Source organism: Suricata suricatta, chromosome 2, assembly GCF_006229205.1.
Source record: "Suricata suricatta isolate VVHF042 chromosome 2, meerkat_22Aug2017_6uvM2_HiC, whole genome shotgun sequence".
In the NCBI taxonomy this organism is placed as follows: domain Eukaryota; kingdom Metazoa; phylum Chordata; class Mammalia; order Carnivora; family Herpestidae; genus Suricata; species Suricata suricatta.
In genome coordinates this window covers 152,754,395-152,769,957 of record NC_043701.1, presented here as the reverse complement: position 1 = coordinate 152,769,957, position 15,563 = coordinate 152,754,395, and the positions used below count along the sequence as shown (strand labels likewise).

General features: G+C 36.5%; 1 protein-coding gene across 4 annotated transcripts in view; it reads left to right on the top strand.

The window, feature by feature from the left end:
• CPEB3 (cytoplasmic polyadenylation element binding protein 3) overlaps positions 1-15,563 on the top strand; it is a 184,443-nt gene that overhangs the window by 68,336 nt on the left and 100,544 nt on the right. For 3 of the 4 annotated variants that reach the window (XM_029932231.1, XM_029932228.1, XM_029932227.1), the window contains one exon: positions 9,110-9,166. The exons of the other annotated variant lie outside the window; for it this stretch is intronic. In XM_029932231.1, coding sequence (XP_029788091.1) covers positions 9,110-9,166 — 57 coding nt within the window. The remainder of the gene's footprint in view (positions 1-9,109; positions 9,167-15,563) is intronic. 4 annotated transcript variants of the gene reach the window in all.

Genomic DNA, 15,563 nt, shown 5'->3' with positions numbered 1-15,563 from the left:
AGAGCCAAAATATCTGAAAACTGTGAAGAGTTGGCCACAAGGATGCCCATCTTTTAGGAGCCCTTATGTTCTTTGGAGCTGTAAAGAATTGGATCCCCTCTGGTTCTCTCCAGGCTTTTACAGGGTGTGACTATGTCCACCTGATCATCATTTCCTCAAGCCACCTCAGAAATCCATGTCATCATTTTCTTGTCACACTCATGATTTTCTGCTGCTTTCCTCAATTTCCCATGAAAAGAAAGTAGTTAACAGGCTATGAAGAAAATAAAGGATTTTGAGAAAAGCTGTATTTTAAGGCCTTCAGAAGTAGAAAAAAAAAATCTCTCATTTATTCATTGTTATATTTAGTCATCGTCTTTCCTCAGTTGAAAGATTAGGTATATGGTAATTTAAAGCCTATTTCACTTAGAAGTGAGAATGGTGTTAAAAAAAAACAACAACCCAATGATATTCACAGACTGTTTTGTGTTTTTAGTGTCTTCTAAGGCTACATTTGTCTTCCTTCTCTACCATGAGCAGCTATAAGCCTCTCCTAATTATTCTAAAATATTCAACCCTTGTTCTTTATGCGTACCTGTTTTTATCTTTGTCTGATTTCTTCCAGCAATACAAGATTATGAAAGGATCTTACATTAGAGTCTGTAAATAATTTTCCAGAATTTTGTGAATATTATTTACATAGGAGAGACATCATGCCCTGTTGAGAGCAGCACTGGCCAAGTGTAAGGAGGGTACTTCAACTGCGGGATAATATAAAATACCTTATTCCAGTTTTGGTGACCCCTTTTTTAATACATGTCTAATTCCCTCTGCATATATTTCTCTGCCACACTTGGAAAAGTGAAGTATCATCTGTGAAAGTCTTCTGTATTGTATTTATAATATGTCCTGATAAGTTGGAAGGCTCATAATATGTACTTTTTTATAGTCTCAATATGTTTGCAACTTCTCTGTTCATTATACCACCCACCTTGATTTCCTGTGAATGAACTGCTTCTCATGGTTGATTACATGCCATTATTCTCTAGCTAGCATGTTCAGGCTTCCTGCTTCCCTTTTCCAGCTGGGAGACTTTTAGATCTGACTTAGGGCATCATGTATTTGATCCTTATTACGTCTAATAACATAATTATGATGCTGGCATTTTAAGGGAAATATTTTAAATAATTTTTTACTTTAAAAATGAAGAAAATTATAACAACAAAAATGTAACAAAAAATAAATATTGTGATAGTGTATCCTTATTTTTCTATATCCATATATTTGGATAGTTTCTATAGCCATATTTTTGTCTGGTCTTTATAATTTATTAATAGGCCTTCACTTTGGACTCTCAGGTTGTTTCTGCTTTTGCTCCATAATAGGTAAAGCTACCATGAACGAGTTCTTGCACTTAGCTTTTCTTTAGGGTAAATTCAGAGAAGATCTCTGGATCAAAAGATGTAAACATGTAGGTGAATGGAGCTTTAAGAAAAAAGTAGTAGTCTAGGGGACTTACCATCTGGCCTCTCTATGCATCTGTCCAGAAGCACTTCCCTCTTCATCCTGTTTTTCCTTTTGCCTTTAATATCTTCTTCTCCCACTTGAACATGGGAACACTTCTTTGAGGGTCTCAAAACTCAAGCTACAGAATCATATTTAGGTTTTTTTGTATGCTTGTCTTGGTTTATTTCCTGGAGCTCAGTTTTCTTCTGGGGGGGGGGGAATCTTTTTTACTCATTGTAGGAAATTCAGATAGTACATAAAAAGACAAAAGGAAAGTGAAAAAATAATCTGAGACCTCTACCTAGAGATAGTAAAGATTATTATTTTTATTAACATTCTTCCAGGCATTTTATATTCTCTTTGTAGGAGATTAAATTTCAACTCAGCCTTTCTGATTTTGCAGTCATTCAAATCTGGATTTGAATCCTGGCTCTGCCTCTAGTTGGCAATTGATTTAGATAAATTAGTTAGCCTCTTCAAAGCCTGAGTTTTCTCCTCCTCATTGAAATCAAGTACCTACTTCATGGAGTGGCTATGAAGGTCAGATAAAGTTCTTAACACTAGAAACTATCTATGATTTTTTGCTCGCAGTGGTAGTGGTGTGCCTACTGCCTAGCCTAGATAATGAATTAAACCTTATATACCTACAGTATTTACTTCCTTCTAGCTAGACTGCAGCTCAATGTTAAAAACTTAAATCCAAGTTGTCAAAATTTTGTATTGCCATATATAGGTAATTTGCCATAGTGATTATTGAAGGAGAAACATTTTGTCATTATCAAAAACCACGTAAGGAGAAAGAAAAATAATCGTCTTAAGTTGTGTTGGCTTTCTAAAAATTGTGTATCTAAATAATGTAAAGAAACTATAATAACATAGAATATGACATTCATGAAAAATAAAGCACTTCATGATGCATTTAAAGTGAACCTGATGAGAGTGGCTCGTCACTTTGGTTCAGGTCATGATCTCATGGTTCATGAGGTCAAGCTGTGCATCAGGCACAGCTCAGATCCTGGAGTCTGTTTCAGATTCTGTGTCCCTCTATCTCTGTGCTCCCCAACTTGCACTCTGTCTCTGTCTCTGTCTCTCAAAAATAAACATTAAAAAAATAAAATGAACCTGATGAACTATATTAACAGTGATATTTCATCATTAGAAATGTATACAATAAGAATTCCCCTTATTCAACTGTTCTCTTGATCTGAAGTGGGAGGAAAGGGTTAGTGGGAGAAATGATATCATGGGAAATTCAGGAAGTAATAAGACTTCTGTTTTAGTAAAGAGCTTTAACAGCTTTTCGGTCACATTTATACTTCTATTGGGTCAGCCTTGAAGATATTTGTAGGAAATTTTAAAAGACCTCTACCTCTTCCCCCATGATAAAAATATCAAGTAATGTAGAGGAAAAGTCAAATTGAGCTTTCTGCACAGCACCTGAGAAATATGTTTAGTATTTTTGATCAGATCACAGCACCCTTGTTTAAATAAAAATTAGACTAATTTTTTGTTTTTGCTTTTTAAAGATCTCAAATAGTCCGTGGTCATAACAGAATAACACTGTAATAATTATCCATTGTCTCTTCCCATTTATATATGACTTTTCCTATTGTTCATTTTTTAAAAGTTTATTTTTATTTATTTGAGAAAGAGACAGTACAAGTGGGGAAGGTGCAGAGAGTGAGGGGGAGAGAGAATCCCATGCAGTCTCCACACTGCTGGCTCCTAGCCTGGTGCAAGGCTCCAACTCACGAAAAACTGTGAGATCGTGACCTGAACTGAAACCAAGAGTTGGACTCTTAACTGACTGAGTCACCCAGGCGCCCGTCCTATTGTTTGAGAGAATGCCTCCAAGAGTTGAGAAGGAGGGCTTTGAGGAAGAGTGATAAACTAATGAAATTTGTCCCTTATTTCTTTTCTAAGTGCAGAAATCCTTGGGTTAGTAGAGATTTGAGTGAGGCCTAGGAAGGAGGAATTGTTCTCTGCCCTCTTTTCAGGTGAAGGGAAGGAAATCCAGAGCTCTCCTTATAACTATGAGGATTGAAAGAATTTCTGGCATTGGGAGAGATAGGATTAGAGATAGGGGAAAAGATTCATCTCTGTACCCTTTTTTAAAAGTTTATTTATTTATTTTGAGAGAGATTGAGAGAGTACTTGCACAGGAAAGGGGCAGAGAGAGGAAGAGAGAATCCCAAGAAGGCTCTGTGCTGACATGGGACTCGAATTTATGAACTGTGAGATTATGACCCGAGACAAAATTAAGAGACAGATGCTTAACTGACTGAGCCACCCAAGCGCCTCTCTGTATGCTTCCTATAGCTGTTCCCCTGATTTGCTAATGATGAAAGTTTACCTAGCCACACAGGAACCCCTCTGAAGACCCAGGGTCATTAGGTTTGATTAAGCATACCCTCCTTTAGGATTAACATTCAAAGAGTACAAAGTGATGAGAGGAGGGATAATAGAGAAATGCCAACCACAGTGCAGCATGGTGACATTGTGAAACAAGATCCATCCTGGTGGGGGTAGCACAATATAGCAGGTATCTTGGCAAAGAGCCCCCTTTCTGTCATCCGACGGAGTCTCCCTCTCAACACAGATGAGGAGGCCCAGCTGACTGCTTGGGGGCAGTGCCTGATGAAACATTTCTAGTGCCTGATGAAATATTTCTATATATTTGAATTTTCTCTTTCCTCACTATTCATGGAACCGAAATTTGAAAAATGAAAAGAGCAGGTGTCATTTGAGAACTGATATTGAAGGGTTTGCTTTTCAAATGTATACTGAATCAGAGGGAAAAAATAGCTATCTTCTGGTAATAGTGCTTTAAAACATTTAAATTGACAGAAGCTTGGAAGAAACAAATGCCACCCTTTTTGGTATTATGGAAGCATTTTTTTTCTTTATTCATCACAAAAGTTGGCCCCTTTTATGAAATGTTGAGGTTCTCATTTCAGAAAAAATGCACCTTAATTACATTTAGTTTGGTCCAGAAAAATATGCTGTCTCTTTACTTACTTGCATCGCTGCTCCAGTTCTATTTTTGTGCTACCTCTGGCCCATATCAGTTTGTCTTGTATAAAAATTAACAGAGTCCAGAAATTGTTTGGGACATAGATTCAGAGTTAGCAAGAAGTGATTGTTCTGGTTCTATTCAGGAAGAGGGCAGTAAATACAAGTTGAGTGATTTTTTTTAAGTACCTCTCATTAATTTACCCAGTGGTCCTTCTTATATAGCTGTGTAATCACCCGAGACTTTTAAAAGAAAATTCTAGAAATTCTGATAGTAACTGTTCTAGAGTTCAGCCTGAAATGAGGAAACAGACACAAAGGAATGAATAACATGCCAAAAATTGTATGAAAAGAAACTAGAATCTGACCTCAGGTCTAAGCTCACAGCTTTTGCTTCTCAGTTCTTTGGAACGTAGTTAGAATATTTTAGTGCCAGACGTCTATCATTTTTCCTTAAAAGGGCTTTAAAACATCATTTTATTATATTCTTGCATAACATTATTGCATCTTGTGGATACTTTTCCTGAAGGAATGTATCTTCGATTTTATAGAGGAAATTGGTGGAAAGTGCAACCCAGCAGAATATGCATTTTTCTTAGAAGCTTTTCTAGAACACAGCACTGACATTCTGTTATGTAAAAGTCTCTGAAGGACTTGACTTTTTAGAGCAAATGGGAGTGATTAAAGAAAGACACAGTAGTTGTTCCTTATCTCATAACACATTGCAGAAGTAAAGAGGTGACTTCCATAATTATGAATTCATAAAAATACCAATTTTATTTGGGACACATAAAAGTATGGTTGGTTCGACTCTGAAATTTTGAATAACAGAGGTCTTTTTTTTATAACTAGCTTCTTAAATATGAATGTGACTTGAGCTTTTAAGACTGATTTTTGCAGTCTGGATAAATCTGTGTAACCCTATTCTGCAGCCTCTCCCTCCATCCCCTCTTACCTCCATTTATCAGACCCTGTGCACTGGGAAAAGTGGGACAGCCTCAGATTTCCACAGCATCATTTAACTCAGTAAAGCCAAGTATGCCTTTCAGTTTTCGAAACCTTATATTTTACACTATACTTAAAAGATAGCTGGCTGACAAGAACAATTTAAAAATAGCAGACCATGGACAGGTGACAAAATGTCACGCTGGCAGCACCAGACTGCATTAACAAAAATCACCAGATGTCACACACTTGATTCTATTTTCACAGCTGATTAAACAGCAGTATTTGTTGGATAAAGGGAAGAAAAAAATAAATGGCCTCATCTGAATTTGGTATCAGTTTTTCTTTTGCTTTTATATATTTTCTCTCTTCTTCAAAATCTCATAATAACTGTAACATTTAACATGCAAAATATATGAAGAAAAAAATAAAAAACAATTCTAATTTTAGAAAAGAACTTTTATTCATATACACTTCCTAAACTGGAAGACTATAAATCAAAATGTTGGCCGAGCTTGTCTTTAATTGGTGATCTTAGTTTTTTCATTTTTCTATATTATCTAATTTTTCACCAATGAAAATATGTTGGATTTCATAACATAAACATTAATTTTTGAAGAGGTAAAGAAAGTAGTTTAAAGAAGCCATAAGTTGTTTTGCTACAAATAATTTGCATCTAGTTGGGAAACAAGTATATTGTATTTAAATAATTGGATCTGGCGTGACAGAGTGTCTTATAAAATCTTCTGTGGATGTTATTCATCCAGAGATCCACTGAAGTCAAGGAGGCCAGCAGAATTAGGGAGGATACCAGGAAAGAAAGATTTCTGCTTTTCAGCAAATACTGATGCCTTCATGTATAAAACATTGCTTAAGGCTCTTTTTTTTTTCCTGCATCTTTATTTAGAAAGATTAAATTGGAAGTAATCAGTGTGGGCTACAGGATGATAATTGGAAAACCACTGAGCTTCCTTTCAGTTTCATCTTTTCAAGCTGAAGAGTCCTAAGATCTCATGGAAAGGGTCCAAAAAGGACCCAACTTCTGGAGAACTACAGAAAGGAGCACCCCGTTAAGGGTGGGAACACCAGTAGTTCCAGAAACATAGAAAAACTGTTTTTTGATGTAGTGATTATAAACCACCTACTTTTTTTTTTTTTTAACCATAGCATAGTAAATAAAAGAAGTTGGATGAGGATCAACTAAATTTGGGCTTGGTTGATTTTCTTGATAACCCTATATTATTCTAGAGAACACCCTGAGCTTTTTAGGAACCACACCCATGTCTGAATATTCCTTGGTCAGATATTGAAAAGACCCTCTCTATTGCCATTACCTTATGTATTGTTGGACAGTGATTTTGAATTCTTGTTGGGTTTTCAGGCTTACTTTCCAGTGTCTGACTATTTACTGTTAAATTTGAGTATCTCAGAATACAATGAGAAAATCACATCTAGTTCTTATGGAAGTGAGTGTTTGGTGATAATGAATCTAAATCAGGTCTTGATTATCTAAACATAATGGAGAGAATATTGATGCAACAAACTAAAACCAGAATGTAAACTCTCTCTACTGAGTCAGTCTTCTCATGACAAATTTTTGTATTATAGGTTCTGCTCAAAGTGGTGGTAGGAGATGGCACTTGTAGCCTCTGGGGTAAACTATAATTTTTAGACTCTAAAATGGCTTAGGAACTGGGGAAAAATAAGACACATAGAGTAATTATATATATAGATACTGTTAAATGTGTCTTTGAACAAGGGGTAGTTTTTGAAACTCCTAATACTTAGCTTCTAGTAAACATGAAAAGATCTGTGAAATCAATAAAAAAATAAAATAGGCAATTCTATTATTTAAAAAATGGTTGTTTACTAAGATGATTTTATTCTAGAAAACATTAAAATATATTCTAAAAATAATTTTATTATAAATGCTAGCAAAGGAGTCCCCATAAAATTAGATATAAGTGTAATATCTTCCTCCTAATAAGGAAGTTTAAAATAATAAAAACTAAAAGTAATTTTTATTGAAAGTTTTATAATGCTTCATAGTAAAATTGGAATAGTCCCATCAAACATCCATCAATTGTTGATTTTTCTGTTCTTATTACTCTCTCTCTCATATACATACACATACACACACACACACCCGTCAGTACAAGCAATGTTATGAGAGTATTGTTTTTTCCCTGACTTTTAATATAAAATGACCTTTCACAAATTACTGTGACCTGAGGGCTTTTAAGAAAATTGGGTGGCTTTGTCTAGGCAAAATATTAATTTGGCTGAGAATTAATGATTCTTCCTTTTTATTTGAGGCAAATGCTCTGTTTTGTCCACTGTTATTCTCCTCTTTTGGTCCAGAGAAGCTTAATACTGATGTTTGCTTCCAGTATCCCATACCAGAGATTAACACCAAATGACAACTAACCTTTTGCAATTATAGAGAAGACTGTATTTGTTGAAAAGTCAATCACCATATCATCATATCTCCACATCTCCAGCTTTCTCTGATGCCCCCCATTCTGTTGACGTTTTTGTTGAACAGTACTAGTGACATAAAATTGACATTTTTCTGAGAATTTCATGATAACCTTTACATAATTGGATATGAAGACCTTGCAGAACCAAGTCTGTGTATATTAGCTTTACACAAAAGCATTGTTTTAGTAACTATTTTGTTGAAGAGATTGGTCAAGTAAACAAACTTACGTATACTTTTTTTTTCCATATCAGACTCTCTTTTTCATTATTCTTTTTAATACATCCATGTCCTATTTGCAAATAATTCATGAAAAACATACCAACTCTTTTACATCTACCACTTTTAGGCAATTGAGTTAAAACGTTTGATTCAGACTTATCATCTTATTGACCAGGGCTTGGCAAACTTTGAAAGGGACAGTAAATATTTTAGGCCTGTGGTTCATATGGTCTCTTTTGCATATTTTTTGTTTCTTTAGTTTTGTTTTTAAACCCTTTAAAAGTGTAATAATGATTCTTAGCTCAGGTATAGAAAAACAGGCAGCCAGCCAGGGTGGGCAGAAGTTTGCAGTCCTGTTAGTATAAGGATGAAGGTCTGGTGAAGAGCATTATACCCAAGGTCATATAACGAGTTAGTAGTAGGGGAGGCATACATAAGAACCCTCGATTTTTAGGCCAGTCATTCCCCACTGTCCCTGTTACATAAATTTTACCATCTGTCTTCTAGTTGCCATTCTGATAATTATGTTGCATTTTTGAGCCGCTATAAAACCTTTATCTTTTTATTCCCTCTAAGTTTCAAATTTATATACTTGTTTGAATTTATTATTTTGCTGCTTGGATTTGAAGGGCAGTATGAATGGTTGTTTGAATAAAATGCTTACTCTAGTTGGCATGTTTAAATTGGAATGCAAGAAATGCTTTAAAATTTCACATTATTATAATGGAAGCTTCTTTTTTGTTTTATTTTTTTATTTGTTATTGAGACTTTGGCTTTAAGATTTTTTTTCATTTGTATGTTTTATGACTTGATTTAAAAACCATTGTAACTGCTATGGCCTTTGATAGTACTGTTCTAGATTAATCTGTTATAGCTTTTTGTAATGTTCATCTTTTACCATGTATTTGAAATGATTATATTAAGCATTCTTTTCTTTGTGCTTAAAAATAAAATTATTTTTTTCAGGACGCATGGGAATAAATTTCCATCATCCAGGAACAGATAATATTATGGCACTTAACAGTAAGTCTTCATATGAAATGTTCTGTAAAATTAGCAGACAAGTTTACAGCATGTAACTTCCACTTTCGTAATTGTTGATTACATTTCAACCTTCTACTTAGTGCAGGACGGATCATTATTCTATACCTGTGGTTCTCAAAGTGTGATGCCTCGACCAGCAACATCACCATCATGTGGGAACCTGTGAAAAATGCAAAATCTCAGGCCCCACTACAGAGTCCAGAGTGCTAACCATTACACAATGGATCAGGCCCCACTACAGACTTGCTGCATCAGAAACATTAAAGATGGGGCTGAGAAATCTGTGTATTTATGAATTCTATAGATGATTCTGATACAGGCTAAAGGTTGAGAACTGCTACTCTTACCAGGGGTTGAACTACAGCTTTATAAGCCAACTCTGACCCACTGCCTGGTTTTATAAATAGTTTTATTGAAACACAGTGACACTCATTCATTTATGGATTATCTGTAGCTACTTGTGTGCCACAATGGCAGAGCCTAAAAAGCCTGAACTGTTTACTGCCTGGCCCTTTACAGAGAAGTTTGCTGATCCCTGGTGCATACCATTGGGGTGGGGGAAGGAGGGAGGAGAGGAAGAAAGTAGGCAGACAAAAGGAAAGAGGGAGTGGGGTAGAGAGTGTGGAAGAATAGATAAACTTACTTATACATCACTGAAAATGTTCTCATTTTGGTAGATAGCCAACAGGTGCTTCAAACTGTACATCAGGGTTTCCCATTAGTGGAATTTGCATGGTATAGGTAGTCAGCAGCTTTGCAGGTTAGAAATGGTTTTGTCAATGTAATTGTTGGGTTGAGTTCCGGAGCATAAAAATCTAACCAGAAAGTCATTATATTCGTTAATCCTGGAAGAAAGGTCTGGCATTAGTTCTCCTTCGTTGTGTCTGTGAACCAAGTAGCTTTGCAAAACAGTCTCTAAATAGAAATTGTCAGTTGTCAGAAGGACCATAAAAGCCATTGAATTCCTCAAGACTTAAGTTTTCTCCCTCTATTAAGTGAGTGACATCAGATAGTTCCTTGTCACCTTCCCAGATATACAAGATGACTATGGATACACATAGGAGATGTACTGGATAAATCTAAATTATGTACAATATTACCCCTTTCCTTCCTCCATTGGAGTTCCTTCGGGCAGATTTTAGGTTATCTCTAAAATATGCATTTCACGTTTCTTTTAGTTCTGACATGGTAGCCTGCCTTCCAGTAGCCCCTGCTGAGAACCACTGCCTTTGCTTGATGATCAGGTCCTAATCCGCTGCATGTATAGCTAGTATCCCCTCTTCTGGAGGGTCTTGGAAACAGTAAAAATTCTAGACCATCCACCTTTCTTTTCTAATTTTTAAAAGAAAGGTCAGTTTAACTTTAGATTATGTACCTGTGTTTTTTTTTCCCTAGAAGTAGGTTCACTGGGGTGAGGATTAATAAACATGCTTAACTTGCTGAGCCTCAGCAATTTTGTGAAACTTTGTGAAAACACTTCAGATAGGTGAAGGGACCTATAGTCGAATGTAAATGAAAAGAACAGCATGGTAGTGTATCTGCCTGAAGGAATGAGTGTGTATTTTAGAAAAGACCTGATTTGCTATGGTGTGAGTCCTCTTCTGCAAAAGGGAGAGGATGTAATTTATGATTGTTCTGTGTATCAAGTGAAGCTAAAAGGCACTTTTCTTTTTAAAAGATTTTGATTCTCTTTGATTTTATTTTCTCTAATTCATTGCTGTTCAATAAGAAGTTTCATTTATGTTCTTTCCAGTTTGTGCATGATGCTTAAATCTACCTTTTAGACTCTAAATTTCCTTATCTGTAAGAGAAGGGGACTGAATTAGGTTCTCTTTAATGATTGTTTTCAGAATGAAGATTCTGTGAGTCTGTTATATTTTCATTTTTATTTATTTTTATTATTTTTTATAGTTTTTGTTTTTTACATTTCTTATTTATTTTTGGGAGACAGAGACAGAGTGTGAACAGGGGAGGGGCAGAGAGATAAAGAGACACAGAATCTGAAGCAAGCTCTAGGCTCTGAGATAGTGGTCAGCACAGAGCCTGATGCGGGGCTCAAACCCAGGAATCGTGAGATCATGACCTGAGCTGAAGTCGAACTCTCAACCAAATGAGCCACCCAGGTGCCCCTATTTTATTTACTTTTAATTTATTTTTAATGTTAATTTATTCTTTGAGAGAGAAAGACAGAACATGAGGAGTTGAGGGGCAGAGAGACACACAGAATCTGAAGCAGGCTCCAGGGTCTGAGCTATCAGCATAGAGCCAGATGCAGGGCTCAAACTCACGAACTGTGAGATCATGAACTGAGCCAAGGTCAGAAGCTTAACCAACTGAGCCACCCAAGTGCCCCCAAATTTTTTTTTAATGTTTATTTATATTTTGAGAGAGACACAGAGTGTAAGCAGACTTGAACCCATGACCCTGAGATCAAGAGTCACATGCCTTCTGACTGAACCAGCCAGGCGCCCCATTTAATATTTTCTTAAAGTACTGAAAGGATCATTTTGTTAATATCTATATCAAATGTCGATGAGTTACACATATTTGCAGCATTATGGCAGATATCAGAGCGCATCTGTCTTCAAACGACTCTGGGTGCTACCCTATAGGATCCTCAAAGTATACCATAAAAGCAACCAGAACCTGACATCTGCATTACTGTCAGTCCTCTTTCAAAGTTGACTCCAACTATTCAGAACAAATAAAATATCCTCCTTAGCAGATACTTGGGGGACCTGCAGATTTTGACAGATTTGCTGTCATAAGGCTTTTCTCCCCTTTTGTGTGGTTGAGCCTAGTTCATCCAGTGACATCCATATATGATACATGAACAAGCACAACTCTATACTGTCTTTCCTTTTATGCCTACCATTTGTCAGCCCAACAGTTATTGTCCTGTGACTTGTCTGTCTCCCTTTCCCTCAGCTTTCATATAGGAGTAATCGAAATCACTGAAACTTTGTTGGTGCTTATTGAAAGGACCTGGGTTGAACTGTATTTTCAGGCAAGAAGGGACTGGTTAAGTAAGTAAAGAGAACTGAATAAATGCTTAAATTAAAAAAAAAAAAAAGAAATGTCAGTTTTGGTTCCTTCTTTCTTACCCTCTTTTGCTTTATAAAATCTGTGCTTCCTAAATCCATACCTAATGCTGCCATTCACTGTAAGTCAAAAAACTTCTATCCTTATTTTCTTGACCTTACCAAATTCAGATCTCTTCTAAAGACACCATGTTCTAGGCTCTCCTGACTTGATGGGCATGGACAGGTGTCTTGGTGAGCATTCTCACTTTTCAGTACCACGTCCCAGCTTTGAATGGGCCAGTTTCCCATGTTGTGGTGTTCTTAGTGTATCTTCCAGTTATCCTTACCTCTGAGAATTGCCACTGCTGATGGCATCTAGAAGTCAGAAAATCAGGAGCAGAGATAGGAAACCAACTTTAGAAGACAGTGAACCTATAGACATGTAGGGTATGAAAGAATTAGAAAGATTTGTGTAAGCTGGAGAATCCTCTAATTTTTCCTATTCAAGGCCATGAATCTGGTAAGAATTAGCTGGCTAACCTTTGGGGAGGAAACTAAAGGACGCATCTAAATTTTGGCTTTTTCCAAAAATATTAGGTCCTCGAGTATTATAGAGTATGGAAGGGAAGATTGGGGGAAGAAATTATGATCCGTCAGTAAGACCTGCCACTTGTCTGGTATTTCTAAAATAAAATTAGTTCTGAAACAATATGTCCCTTCCATTTAAACTGGTGATAACATTTTTAGTTAACTGCATAGTAGCTGTTTCATTCTCCTCACCTTTACACCAAAAATACTAGAAGTTTGCATAATGTGTTTTTATTTTTCCTGCTGGAGAAGGAAGGAGGCTAGTACAAACGGTTCCAGCTACACATGTAGTAGTTCTATCAGCCAGATTTTTTTAAAACAGTAACAGTAGGTTTTGTTTTGTTTTGTTGAATTCTTAGGTATAGAATTGAGCTTAGCACTTGTGGGCTTACGTAGGATTAATGCCTGACTTGATGATTTTTTTTCTATTATGATGATCCTTTGAAAAGGATATTGGTGCCTTCATAATTAGTTAGGTGAACCAAGTTTATGATCAACTTAATGTTCAAAACCAAAATGTCTAGTTTTGTAATTTACTCTAAAAGATAATCACTGCCAAGTGTGTCCACTTTATGTTTTTTGATTGGTCAGCTCTTTTTTTCCCAAGTAGAGAATGGGCTTGGAAAACCAGTTTAATATCAGGAGAGTTGCTTGATGAATAGGAGATTAGAAATAGGGAGAAGTGTTGCTAAAGGGTAGGATCATTCAGCTTCAGGAAGGCAAACTCCAAGCAGGCTGGAAGGCATGTAAAACCTGAGGATGGAGCAGTAAATTAGCAGAGCCAAGAAAAGCATTGTCTAGAGCCAGGCAGATCTGGTTTCATTTCATACAAGCCATATGACCTTAGGGCCACATTCTTAACTCCTAGGCCTCTGGTTTCTTCACCTGGAAAATGGAGGTAGTAGTCACTGAAGGGGTCATATTTAAATCTTGTAAAGCTTAGCAACATGCCTGGTTAGGAGGTAATGCTCTGGTGAGCTGGTATTGTGATTACTTGCATCGGCTTTATTGTTGCCTTTTAAAGTTTTTTTTTCTCCTTGCATGTTCCAAAACATGAGTTTATATTATATGGATTGTATTTTGGTAGATGTTTTCCTGATAGGATTTAAGGCAGCAAACCTGTAAGTCAAAAGACAAAGGTAAGAGCTTAGGTGTTGGAGTCATCTGGTAAGGATGGCAGCTAGTGGAGCAAGTCTCTGAATCTCCTGAGTCTCTCCTTAGTAGTTTAAAGACCTATTTAAGGACAGTAAGGATGCTCTGACTACCTCATTGTTTTGTGAGATTTAGATGAGATTCAGTACATGTACAAATAAAGTATTATTACCATTGCATTTGGAAAGTAGGAGGCATAGTCTTATTCAGAGAAGATATGCCAGAGAATGATTTTGTTTTTAGACAATAGTTTTGTGATGTAACAGTGTTTCAGTTTTATTTAAATTAAAAGCTTCCATGATACTTGTTTTCTAGTATCTTTCAGAGTCTATTCCAAGATACAAGCGTGAAGATTTACATTTTTTATATCTTAAAAAACCACAAAGACATTCACCTGCTTGAGAAACTCTGAGGTCACTGATTGCTCAACAACCTATATATAGCAGAACCACCAGGAAACTTGGAGCTTTAGTTTATTCTGTCTTCCACTTTTCCCCTCTTATTAATGCCTTCAATCTGTTTTTGGAATATTTTGCTTATATTTCTGTTTGAACTGTGGGCTACTACAGCATTTGTTGAATTGAAAGAGGAAACGTGAAAGGGTTTCTCTATGAACTTTCAAGTTGGGCAGAGACTCCTCTGTGGCTGCAGGCTTCCTCTTCCTCCTCCTTTCTTTCTGTGCTGGGAGCCAGCTCCTTGGGGAAGGGCTCAGCAGAGAGGAAGTGGCAGAGAGGGAGCTGAACACATGATGCTTTTATGCCAGAATGGGAAGAGAGCCAGGTTTGCTAGAATTCCAAATGGAATTTTCCCAAGTTTGAAGAGCACATTGTATTCCTGTGCACTGTGAGTGGATGATATAAGTAAATAATTTTTTAGCAGAGTAATAAGATGGTGCAGGAATTATTTTGAGATTCTCAGATTGAAGGCATTGTCTCTATTTTGAACTTTTTTTTTTTTAATTTTTAAAAAATGTTTGTTTATTTTTGAGAGTGAGAGAGAGAGACAGAGCGTGAGCAAGGAGGGGCAGAGAGAGGGAGACACAGGATCTGAAGCAGGCTCCAGGTTCCAAGCTGTCAGTACAGAGCCCAAGGTGGAGTTCAAACTCACGAACCATGAGATCATGACCTAAGCCGAAGTCAGATGCTTAACCATCTGGGCCACCCAGACACCCCAGTATTTTGAACTTATGGAAGACAATATCTGTTGCTTACATATGAACAGATTTAGAAGTAAAATTCAGTTGTGGTATGAATACATTGTAAAATATGACTAATTAAAAAATGAAAATAGTAATTATAAGGATATATAATATTCTATAACTTTTAAGTTTATGACTTTTTAAGTTATGAGACTGACGCACTGCCCGCTGCGCTAAGAAGGCACCTGATGACTTTTAAGTTAAAACTTGAACTCAGGTTTCAAACCATTTTGAGTAGACTCTGTGAATGTGGTAGGGGACCTAAGGCACTGCTGTTTTGTTTTGACCTTCTCATTTTACAGGTGGGGAAGCTGAGGTTCCAGAGACTCTGAATTGTGTAGGGTGACTTGAGGGAGGCAGAAGCCTTTTGCTTCCAGGTTGAGGGTAATAACCTTTGCTTTAAGTACTTAATTGT